The sequence below is a fragment of the Platichthys flesus genome, chromosome 8 (genome assembly GCF_949316205.1).
Source record: "Platichthys flesus chromosome 8, fPlaFle2.1, whole genome shotgun sequence".
Taxonomy (NCBI): domain Eukaryota; kingdom Metazoa; phylum Chordata; class Actinopteri; order Pleuronectiformes; family Pleuronectidae; genus Platichthys; species Platichthys flesus.
In genome coordinates this window covers 19,139,608-19,152,404 of record NC_084952.1, presented here as the reverse complement: position 1 = coordinate 19,152,404, position 12,797 = coordinate 19,139,608, and the positions used below count along the sequence as shown (strand labels likewise).

The following is a 12,797-nucleotide window of genomic DNA, read 5'->3' as shown; positions in this document are numbered from 1 at the left end:
GGCTCCGGGACACTGGGCGGGATGTGTTCGCCCAACAAAAAGACTGACACTCGTCTCAGCCTATCACTGCAGCCCCAGATAATTATGTGCGGGGACGCCTTCTCCGCTGTAGTTGCGCTTGTTTCAGTGCTCGGTTACTTTTCGTACGGGTGGAGACATTGAGGACTTCAAAAGAAGCTCCGTCTAACGGACTGCCTTGTAACATAAAGCAAGTGCACCCGAGTTCTCGCTAAAAGATAAAGGCAAAGAATTTGAGTTCAGAAATGTTCTCGGCTTTAAATGACGTATTATCACCCCGTATACAATGAATGCTGTTTAAAACTGTTTTAGTAGTAATATGCATTATATATGTTGGTGTATGAAATTAATAAACCTTTTCAAAAGCTTCAGAGACGTCGACACTCTTGGTTATATATAAACTTCTTCAACAAGCGTGTACTTGGGTGGACACAAGTGTGCACAAACACAATTCTCAAAAATAGGAACAGCAATAATCCCATAGGTTTGCTTAGTGCTCGGTGATACGGCCGAAAATGTAATCAAGATACAAATATCAAGACAAACATTTTCATACCATTCAATATTGTTAGTTATCATGATAACAATCACATTATCAATTCCAGTTTAAAATTACAAGACAGATTTTTCATCATGATGATGGGCATTATAAACCATACAGTCTATCTTTTCAACATATACTCTCATTGTGCTACAATATCAAGTGTCTTTCTTTCCTGTATCTTCTGATGTCATCTTGTGATATGAGCTTGATGGTTGTCTTTCACACCAAATCACAATGATAATGTATTTATTCCTTTTTAAACCCATAAGAGGCCTACAGCATTATACCATCATGCATCAGGCACAGTTCTATCTATCTATCATCAGTTCTCTGAACTTTCAGTTACACTTTCAACTGCTTTTGCTGATTTTTTAACCTGTTAAGAGATGGGGGGAAATTCGCCTGTCTGAGGAATACCCAAAGTAAATTGAAAGCTGTTCTTGAACCATTTGGAGTACATGCATGGTCTTGGTCTCTTTTGAAAGGTAACATTCTGAACTTTACCCAGCATGACCTCCCAGCAGTAGACCACTGTATAGTTTTACACTGTCACATGTCAAGTCTGTGCTCAGATCATCCTGTTAATGGGTGAACTCTCACCCTCTGTGTTTTGCATGCGAATTTGAACAAATTATCAATTATCTATCGATGACTCGACTGGTAATCATCACTTTCTTTTTGATAATCAATCATCAAATTAATTATCTATGTTTGAATAATCAAACTGATAGGTGCATTGCATTGTTCAAGGCTTTGATGGAAAAACAAAAACATTACACACACAACAATTCATTCATTTTTTGACAAACAGATCTGAAATCAGCTCATAAATCTCTTATTCTAGTGAAATCATGACATAACAAACATGTCAGTCCAACATGCTCTGCATCTGCACGAGGCATCAGAATCAGAATCGGGTTTTATTGCAAAGCAGGTTTGCTCATACATAGTCACATCTGGTCAGACATGAAGTCATCTCTGTTTCAGGGGAAACGAGACTTCAAAATTCAAGCCGTGTCCAAAAGATATTTTTCAGGTAATTCGCTTTCGTTTCCTGCACACACGATAGACCTCCTGTGCCTTTCCCTTCACACATAAAACATCTCAACATGCGCACCGCCTACACGCGTCTTATTCTGAAAACGTCACTCGGAAATGGCTGCGGTCTGTGACGCTACAGCTAGCTTGATGCTAGCGTGAAAATCACCACGATCACTAGTGAAGGACGGTGAGAAGCTCAGCGGCCGCCCGGGACACTTTCCCCCCTTTTCCACGGTCTCACCCGGTTAAGGGCCCAGCAGCAGGTGAGGTGTGTTGTGTGTGTCCGCGGCTGTGCGGTAGTTGTTGTGTAGCGTGGCCTGTTGTGCTCTCAGGCCGTATTGGTGTCGTTCGAGCCCGGGCTGCTCTTCGCTCGCAGCCGCACATCACGTATGGCGCTCTTTACTTCGAAACGACTCGAAAACACCCGCGTCCGTCACGAGATTTCCCCTCAGTTAAAGGGAAATATTCCCAGTTCCCCGACTTCCAGTCCAAAATACAACATTTCAGAGAGACGTTTTCCTTTCAGGGAGCTGCATGGAAGGGCCCGTGGAGAGATTTCAGGGCGTTCATAGTCACAAATGTTTTCACTTAGAGACACTTCATGTCATAGGAAGAATTCAACACACACACACACACACACACTGACCCTTTAATTCAAAACTTTCCACCTTAAATTTCAGCCACTTTTGTTTTATACGGGCTCGTCCTCGTCACAGATGGAGGCCAGCGTGGACGAGCAATGCAGGGATGTGACATGAGAGGTGTTTCAGGGGCGATCAGCGGTGTGAATAAAGCCTGGTTGTTGTTATTTACATGCGGGGTGAGCATCGTGTGTGTGTGTGTGTGTGTCTGGAGCCGCCGAAGGGAAAAGCCTGGCCCTGCGATCATGGCTGGAATAATGGCTTTATATCAAGGCGTTGCAGCAGCAGCACACACACACACACTGCTATTGTGGTTTATAAAAGAAAAGACACTTTCCTTTGAGGCTGACCAAATCCTATTAATCCTCATGTTTCATGTAAATGCAGCACATGAAGGACAACGCAACCACACACCATCTCAGATGACAGCTCTCCTGCACTCCACACAACAACATGTTGGTTTACAACCAGTCGTAATGGATTTTGAAGGAACATGTGAATTATTGCACATCTGAAGCAAATCGTTCAAAAATAAAATGTGTATGCTGATCACAACAGGCAACATAGTCAAAAATTGGCATTTGAAATGAGAAAAGTATATGTATTTTATAGAATTGGTGGCAGACACAAGTGGCAAGATATAGGAAGAGAGTGAATATAGGGTTTGTTTAAAAACAATGCATATATATTTTTAAAATATATTTAAAAGTGTAGCTCCTGTGTGTGTGTTCACTGCTGCTCAAATCAGGCAATACAGTTTTAACTTCAAATTTACATCTCAATAATCGATTTTCTGTAATGAAGTGGTAAAATAATGGAGAAGTACTAAATACTACTAAAAATAATAAAAGCGATAAACCATATACAAAGACTGGGGCTGCGAGCAGCACTTGCGACCTCAGAACCCAATGTGGCCGCGGAGGAGGGGGAACAGGGGCCGGGCGAACACGTCTCTGTTTTGTGTGCGTTTTGTGCATCCCGGGAAGGATAAACGCATCACTTCCATCGTCTGTCACGCGACACTAGACCACACCTACTAATCAGCCATTACGGCCCACGCCATCAAGTGAAGACCAAGGAGTAAAAATTTAATGTAAATCGAATTTAAGTTGTAAAACAAGGGTTACCTCCTTTTGGCCGTAGGTGGTGCTGATAGGACAATGGACAGAGCAGTTATAATAAATCCCTCTTTTTTGGCAATCATCAGACTGATGCCACGCCACGGTCACACTGTTGGCCGTAGAGTAAACAATTCAATACATTTTTATCACTCACTGAGTTTCAAGTTGATCTAATGAAAGCTCTAGGAAGAATTTTGTCAAAATACAACATGCGTAAACGGTAAAAAAAATGGCCACTTAATTCAAAATGGCCGACTTACTGTTTGGTCTAGCGTATCGATCCAAGAGGGTTTTTTGTTCTTTATGAAATGACACATGGCACCTTGCTAGGCCCATTCCTTTAAGACATATGAATGTCTTTAGGGAAATTTAACAAAGTACACTGAATATACAGCAAATGCGTGTGGGACAGCAACCAATTGAAATTTGACGCCACGCCACTAACACGGTGTTCAACAAAAACTCACAGTTTTGATTAGACTTCATCATCAATGTCTTGAGAGCCTTCTGATAAAGTCTGACATGTTTTTGGTGAATGGACGAGGAGGAGTACAACAAAGTGTAAGACGTGCAAAATCACTGTGATTTTAGTCATGATTTCTGTGTAGATGTCATCAAATGGATGACTTCCTGTTGCATTTATCAAATTGGTGCCAAGAACGTTTTTTTCCATCTGGTCATGATATACTGTATATGTGTACCAATTTTGTGAAGATTGGCTAAACCAGACGGAATTGCTGCTTTAGGGGGCGCAGTTGAGCCATTTTGCTAGAGTTGTCTCAAATTGCTACAGAATATGAACATTTTCAAGCCTTCAAAAATGCATTTAATTCTACTGGAAAAGCAATAGGGCATTCACATTGTTGGTGCTCGGGGCCTGATAAAATGACGATATCACATGTATATTAGGGGTTTGTCTGTAATTATAAGGAGTGTGTTTGTGTGTCTGTGTTTGCATCAGATCTGGTCGTCCAGCTTCTGTCGATCTCCCTCTCTGTGTCTGTTTAATCTGATTTAGTTGTGGGATGACTGGTGGATGTAGCTAATTGCTGGCCTGTGGTGGGTTGATAATGTCTCTTAATCCATAACACATCAACAACATCATCGACTACCTTCCTTCACCAATTTCCCCCAAATTCTGGTATTGATCAGCAATTCACATATTCTGTAGATATTATTTTTCACCAAAGGCCACCAGATTCTCTGGAGTTAGATCTCAATGAAACAGGGTGCAGAGTGTCCTATATATTACATGAGCACTTAACAAAAACAACATGTGAGATAATCACACTGCAAATCAGAAACCTCACATACACCACTTCTATTGGAGGGTTTAATTTGCGGCACACATACAGATAATCTGAAGCATTGTGGGGACATTTGAGAGAAATAAGCCATTAGTGTGTTTAGAAAGACTTAGATCTTTTAGTTGAATTCATATATAATGAGATCAAAGTAAAAGTGTTGAGATGGTTCAAAGTTATCCTCATCATTTATATTTTTTGTTGTTTTTTTCATAAGATTCCTGGGCCAACAAAAAAAGCCTGCGGCCATGTCGGGACAGAAGAAAGTCGCTGCAGCACGGCTGCTTAAATGTGCCTTCTGCAGAACCAACAGAGACAAGGAGTGTGGCCAGTTGCTGCTGTCGGACAGCCAGAAGGTGGCAGCCCACCATAAGTGCATGGTGAGGAAAGCACACACACACAGTAGTTTTCAACCCCTTCACCTGAGATTATTCAAGCTAAAGTCATGCATACGACACTACCTGTCACATGCAGAATTGTGAACTATGTCGAAAAGAAAGTGTGCATTTTCAATTTTGTCTTGTGACAGCTGCTTCTAAGACGAAGATGACAAAAATCCTAACATTTACAAATCCCCCAAAAATAAATATAATGTATCCGTTCAGAGTAAATATGTATATATCATAAATAATCTTGAAATCCTTGAAATAGCCCCTTGGTTGATGCTAAATTAAGAAAACACTGCTACACACCCTCTGACACCCCATTTAAATAAAACTGTCTATAGTATGAAGTGTGTTAGATTGAAATCAGCTCCGACTGCATGATCAGTAAAACCTTTAAAACTAATGTTAACCATTAGTTTGCTGAGAAATAATGCATCATAAGTGGCCAAGGAAAATGAATTTGCCAAAAATAGATTATTGGAACCCACAAGAAAATATTTTAAGTATAAAATATATTATAAGCATAATTAATTAGACAACATTTATTCAAGAGGAATTGTTCAGAAAAAGACAATTGAATAATAGTTTTCATATTTTTCCCTGTGTAGCTGTTCTCCTCTGCTCTGGTCACGTCTCACTCAGACAGTGAAAACATCGGCGCATTCTCTGTTGAGGATGTGAAGAAGGAGATCAAGAGGGGGAACAAACTGGTAAGCACCTCCTCCTCTTCTTAATGAGCATTACTGAGTCAAGGAGAACTGAATTGTGTAAGGCCACAGAGCTTCTTTAATGTGAAAGCTGAACATTTTAAATGAATCATTCAAATGAAATTGAGCGTATTTACGTGGATATTTGTGATTAGGATGCACGCGTGATTTTACACACTGCCTAGTGATGCCACCAGGGTTTGGACCTATGTCCTCAATGTTAAGTTTTCTCAGTTTGTCGGGGTGTGTTCAGTCTTTTCTTTGCAGTCCTGGTGTGTACGTTTGCATGTTTATAGGAGTTTCCTACAAAGGAGAGAGAGATTGATGCTATTATGAGCATCAATTAGGTAAGTAGGGAATCAGTCCACCCCTATCAATACTGCTTATCCTTTTGAGGGTATGTGTGGAGCAGGAACCAATCCCAGCTGACGTTAAGGTGTACACTCTGGAGAGGTTAATAGAGTTTCACAGGACTGACATTTAAGACAAACAACCATTCACTTTCACATTCACACCTACTGGTAATTGAGTCTCCGATTAACCTGCACGTCTTTGGGAGACCCCGGATAGTCGTTAGGTTTGAACCCAGAACCTTCTTGTTGTGAGCCGACACCACTGCTGCTTCTGTTGGGAAAATAATATCAGCTTTTGTTAATATTTTAGGATATAACATCTAGATTATTGCATAAAATCAACACATTGTGATTTATTCCTCATGTTGAAAATATGTTGAATTAGGACTCTGATGCTAAGATGCAATTTAGTCTTAAGTAGCAACATTTCATGTCATATCGATTTACAAATTGTACATTACATTTCACAGTGGTTTCACCAGCCTCCGCCACGTCTTTGCGTTTACTTAAAGTCATGTGCCTGTATGTGGTTGTTGTTTTCTTTCTTCCTTTTAACATACATGTGTTTCTAATTATAAAACCAATAAAACCCAATTTATAATGATTAATACTGCATAAATGTTTTCATTCTGATTCATTTTAAGATTTTTGCTGCTTTTTACTGCTATTATATGAACTTCTGTCTGACAATTGTGTCTGTTTGAATTACTATTCTGATCCACATGTCATCATTTCACATTATGAACTGACTGAGGACGATCTTCAAGTGAACCTTAATGTTTGGGAAACAGCATGTGCTCAGCTTCTTCTTTTCTACTTTCCCCACAAGACGTGTTCTTCTTGTCACCGGCCGGGTGCTACTATCGGCTGCGACGTGAAGACCTGTCGGAGGACGTATCACTATTACTGTGCCCTAAAGGACAAAGCTCAAATCAACGAGAATCCCTCACAAGGGACTTACATGTAAGTCAATCTGTGAATGGACCCTCAATCAATCATGACGTGAAGAAAGATATTTTTTATCATCAGTTCATTTTATCCTCATTTCTTTGCATCTGTGTGTTGGTAGTGTTTACTGTCGCAAACACCGAGATGATTCTCTGGACAACGTTGAAGGTAGAACCCACTCAACCATGTGTTGTACTGTTATTATTGGATCTATTTTCCTTTTCAGTTACTAGACATATTACACATTATTAACGCTTATATCTGATGAATTAGGATTGTTTCCAATGTCATTTATAGTAAGTTATTTCTATTGTCTTTTTTAAATCGTATTGTGATTTGTGTTGCAGTTATAAATAATAACAATACCACAAAATACGCTCTTTCAGCGATTAAGTAGAACCAGACTGGTATGGATATTGGGCAGCAAAACTGATATGTTGGACAGTATTTGGAGGAAAACGATAAAATTGCTACGATAAGATTTCTTTCTGACTATTTTTTTTATTCGAGGCTTGATATTTTAGTCTGACCATAAGCAATTATAAATTAATAGAACACAATTCCAACCAGATGTATAAAATTGAATAAAAAAATGGGAATTATCAAATTTGTGCATATTGGCAAAGATAAACATTGTGGAAAAGTTGTCGTGAACAACACATAAACTTTACTTTGATACATTTTAGTTTGGTTAAACTTTGTTGTTGGTTTGTCAGCAGATGAAGAGGGAGGTGTGGCCAATGAGTCCGACTCGTCACCTCCACAGAGCAGAGGCAGAGGAAGGTTTGAGAAGGTGAGAGCCAGGGCGGGCTCTCGTGGCCAATCGGAAGACACCCGCTCAACCTCCTCACAGGCTGCAGACGAGGAGAGCTCCTCCCATGTAAGGCAGCACGCTCGTTCTTCGAAGCACTCTGGTAAATTCACCTGGATGGTGTGTTGGCTGTATTGTACTGAGTTTGTTCTGTCTGTTGTAGCGGGACAGGTCACCTCTCCGGACCAGCCAAGGAGACGGCGGCCAGCGCTGTGGCTTTTGTCATGCTGGTGAGGAAGAGAACACAACGAGGGGCATGCTTCACAGCGACAACTCCAAGAAAGTGGCGGCACACTACAAGTGCATGGTAAGATTAACTGTTTAAGAGCGTGTGTTTGTGTCACACACTGTCTGTAAATTTGCACATATATCAACTTTAGTCTAATCTCTGACCCCTGGCAGCTTTTTTCATCGGGGACAGTCCAGCTGACGACAACATCGCGCGCTGAGTTTGGAAACTTTGAAGTAAAAACAGTCATCCAGGAAATCAAGCGAGGGAAAAGAATGGTAGGACAATTCATTTTGAAAGATGCTTTGAAATGAAGTTTTGTCATTGAAATTAATTGGTCGGCTTGTTTTCCCAGAAATGTACTCTGTGCACTCAGCTGGGAGCCACCATTGGCTGTGAAATCAAAGCATGTGTGAAGACCTACCACTATCACTGCGGCCTGCAGGACAAAGCCAAGTACATCGAAAACATGGCCCGCGGCATCTACAAGTGAGCTCAGCCTCTACAGACAAACACTTTCACTTCACTATGAAAAAATTCATTTACGGTATAATCTGTTTTTACATTCAGACTTTTCTTTTTATATATACAGTAACTGCTGCCACACAGTTGCTTGATATTCAGTTTGACATGATCATCAAGTAGCGTTATTTTGTCAGCTATTTCAAGTCTGGGTAATTTGTATGTAGTGTTATTTAGATGCAACCTTTTAAGACTTGGGAAATCACTATTCTTGTCATTGTCAAAGAAAAACATATCAGTCTAGTTATAGTTGATTAAAACTTGAGATTTTTGTTTTGTTTAAATTTTAAATTCAATTTTAAGCAAACCTGCTTTCAAACGAGAATCACCAACGTTTCCACAGATTCTCAGGATGAAAAAGCGGATCCACACACGTAGAAGACACGGACAGAGATGTCTAGAGAGTGGATACTGATAAAACCAATGCCTGTGTCAATATGATGTAAACAAACACATGTGATCTCCGCAGCAGAATTAATACGTCACGTCTGGTCTCTTCCTACTGGGCCCCCCCTGGCCTGAATCCTGCGGCAGATCTGTTGCTGCGTCTCAGCGGAGAATCTCCCAATGCGTTGTTCATGTGTGAAATAAACCTCTGGAGGAAGTCCAGATCTAATGCTCTCTGGAGGTCCTCCAGTGAACATGTCTGAAAACGGCTATTAAAACATTGTGTAAAAACTTCATAGATTACCTTTAATACCAATTCTGCACCACTTCACAGAAACCCATCAGAAACTACAACTAATATCTTTGTATTGCTGTGTTTTGTTTGTGTGTATCTCTGTGTATTTTAGACTGTACTGTAAGAACCACAGTGGGAATGAGGAGAGGGATGAGGAAGATGAGGAACGAGAGAATCGCAGCAGAGAGAGGGCAGCTAGCGACCATGGAGGAACACCGGCAACGCAAGTGAACGGCAATTAGGTTGTTAAACACAAAAACTGTTGCTAAGATTCTTGAACAGTCCTTATGTGAAATATGAGTTTGAATAAAAAAAAGATTTTTAAAGTTTTTGTCATGTGTTTTTTTTACAGGTAGTTCTGATGCTTGTGATGTTGGAGAAAACTGCAGAACTCAGAAGCGAGGGAGAGATATTTTTTATACTGAATCTTAGCCTACTCACAAAGTCGTGGTCTTCAGCTCCCACGAGTCCTTCACACAATTTCTTCCAGTAAATGGACTTGATGTCCCCAGCGTGCAACAGACGTGTTCTCTGTGAAATCCTGTTTTGAGTGGTCTGGACGAGCTTTTAACAGACCGGTGGTACTGAGCACGGGGGGGTATGATGGACTCAGTCTCAAGAACCCGAACAATTGCAGCGAATAGGAGCTGAAGTTTTGATTGTCACTCAGTGCCCATGTCCCCACAGATTACATGACCCTCACTTACTGAACGTGGACACATTCTTCCTATTGCTTAGCTTCTGAAGGACTCACTTTTAAGAGGGGTCTGTTTGTTACTAGTCTCACTATGAAGTTGTGCCGTTTGATTACCTTGTTTCTGTAATCATGTCTTAAGAATACTCTTCATGTTAGCCTCTCTTTCTTGATATGTAATATTTTGCTACTGTTCTATTATCATCATGAGTCATATTGGATATCTGGATTGCGGACAGTCACTATTACAAGTTTTGCCAGCATGCACTTGGATTTACCCACTGTTAAAGGTGGCATTTTTTTATTTAGCTGTTAAAGGGCAAAGTAGAGCTCTTTAGAAGAGTTGGCTTGACTTTGTTTGATGTACTGTTGACTTGTATCTCTACAAATGTATCCATGAATGATTGGAAATAGAAAATATTTTTATTTTACACATTTACTGAGTGAGTCTCTCATTTCATTTGAAAGTGTGTCCATAGGGTACACCAAACTGAAAGCAGTCCCCTGGCAGGTCGAGGTTTGAAGAGGAAGGAAAGTCACAGGCTATAAGGTCATGCAAGACTACCTCAGCTCTACTCTCCATTTATAGTAAAAGCCTCTTCTGCAGCCATTTGGATTATTTACTCTGCAGTTATTCAAATTGGTGTACATTTAATTTTGTATTTTATATATAAACCATTCATTCACAAGTTCAGTACTGTACAATAAAGAAAAGTAGAAACAATATACTCAGTGGATATCATACCTCTACCATGGCCCAACAGTCCCCTAATGCGACAAGACATTTAAATTCACTACATCCAGAGATCAAAGGTTCTTGCCTAATCCTGTCAACTGACTGATGGAAAAAGTGAATAAAAACAACTTGAGGATACTTATGACCCTAAAAAATGATGTACTTTACCCCTCAACTTCTACCAGAAGCAGCTGGTCAAAGGATCCGAGAGATCTGGGAGTGGAAAGACTCAGTGCAGCAAACTAAAAGTAAAATCATGACTATACTAACATACATGTTAAAGCCTTTGGTAATCGAGGTGCGGGCATTATAAATAAGGAACAGAGCTTTCATTGGTAAAACCTAAGGTCTAATTCTAATGTTTTTAATTCAATTATTCAAGACACTATTAAATCATAAAAGGGAAAAGCAATTATAAAAAAGTCAATGTTATGTTCTTCCAGTTTTGCACATCTCAGCGTTCCAGTTGTGCTAATTCAACTAAATGTTTACTTTTCTGAGCAGAAAAACCTTGTTCTTAGAAACTAGTCATGTGACAGTGAGTTGATGTTAGCAGGTCCCTAAATATGAAGCATCTAAAAGGAATTCAGCTTTAATTAGATAATTATGTTTAAATCCTATTATGTGCCTTCAATCATATTCATGTCCTGATCAAAGTACTTTGTGCTTGTCTGGGGTTTTTAAAAGATATTTTTTCATCTAAATGTTTCTCCAACATCTGCAAGTTGTTTTCATATTTAACAGCTGTAAATACATTCTCAATTTCCTTTATACATCATATTGTGGGTCAATAGTGAACATCAACAGCATTGTATTTTAATTATGGCGCCTACACTTTGAACACACTACATACAGAAATCCACCTTATCCTGTAGTCATAGACACTGGAGCTGCTCTTTAGTCAGAGAATGAAGGAGTAAATAACGTAAACAATAATGATGACAGGGACCTTTGTTGTTGTTTTAATTTGATTTGTCGCTAAATGCCAACATCGTTAAGAAGACATCTCCTCAGGACATGTCTAAGCTGGACCAAGTTGTAGCATGGTGTTTTCCTGTAGTGACAATTTACAATGGCTAATGGGCAGAACCATAGCCACACACCACCCCAACCTTCTTATAACATTCTGATGAGCTTAACCATCACTTTAAGAAATAACAAAACATCATCTAGTTACTTTACAAATCAGGATTTTTTTTTCAAAACATTTGGGTTTCCCTGAGTATGGTGAAAATGAAGACCTTGAATCCTATCTTATATGAAGTTGATTCATTTACTTGATCGATTGAAAATCAATGGCAAGTACTGTATTCATAAATTTAGGTTATTTTCATGTCAAGAAGAAAAAGATTTCATGGATCTACAGCTTTTCAAATGTGAAGATTTGCTGCTTTTTCCTTGTAATTGTTTAATAATTATATCAAGAGAATATAGGACATCTTGTCCTATACGCTCAATGGTGGACTTGGAAAACAAGCAGTGAATCTAAAAAATTGTCAGATTAGCTCATAGAGAAAACAACCATTAGTTGAAGATGATCAAATAATGGTAAATTGTGTCACAGTGCAGATATGAAAACTGCATATTCATTGTGCTGTGTCTCAAAATGATCATGAACAGTTATGTTCAGAGGACTGTTTCATAGAGTAGGTTGAGTTGCCTCTCCCTTCCTTGGTTTCAAATTGACAGTTCTGCTTCGCCCTGAGTCAGTTATTATGGCCACAGCTAAACTGCTCGTGGGCAGGTTTTCTTTCTCCTTCTCCTCAGCTGAAATCTTCACATTTGAGGAGGTATCTGACTAGGTGTGTCCTCTCAGTCAGACACATACTATGCTACCATCATTTCTGATTGAACCATCATCTCCCCAGTGTCAAAGACAGTATACTTTTGTCTCTTCTTTATTTCCTGCTGGTCTGAATACAGTTAAACACACAACTCAATGAATGGGATTTTAATTTTCCTCTCCTCAAGTACACATAGGTTTCAAGGGACTTTGGGGGCCCCAGGAAAGAGGGATCTGAGAGGCTCTAAATCGAACCAAACTGAAATCTTCGACCAAT

General features: G+C 39.7%; 1 protein-coding gene across 3 annotated transcripts; it reads left to right on the top strand.

The window, feature by feature from the left end:
* The first annotated feature begins 1,719 nt into the window (after nucleotides 1-1,719).
* phf6 (PHD finger protein 6) lies at nucleotides 1,720-10,440 on the top strand. Of its 3 annotated transcripts, none has more exons than XM_062394190.1 (11): nucleotides 1,720-1,866; nucleotides 4,887-5,049; nucleotides 5,664-5,765; nucleotides 6,945-7,078; nucleotides 7,185-7,231; nucleotides 7,783-7,943; nucleotides 8,038-8,181; nucleotides 8,277-8,381; nucleotides 8,459-8,592; nucleotides 9,420-9,549; nucleotides 9,660-10,440. In XM_062394190.1, exons 2-10 carry the CDS (start codon nucleotides 4,918-4,920, stop codon nucleotides 9,547-9,549), a joined length of 1,089 nt encoding a protein of 362 aa, XP_062250174.1. In that variant the 5' UTR covers nucleotides 1,720-1,866; nucleotides 4,887-4,917; the 3' UTR covers nucleotides 9,660-10,440. The 3 variants fall into 3 exon arrangements, with proteins under 3 accessions (XP_062250174.1, XP_062250172.1, XP_062250173.1); XM_062394188.1 differs by having other exon boundaries at nucleotides 7,780-7,943; XM_062394189.1 differs by having other exon boundaries at nucleotides 1,728-1,871; nucleotides 7,780-7,943.
* The last annotated feature ends 2,357 nt before the right edge of the window (nucleotides 10,441-12,797 follow it).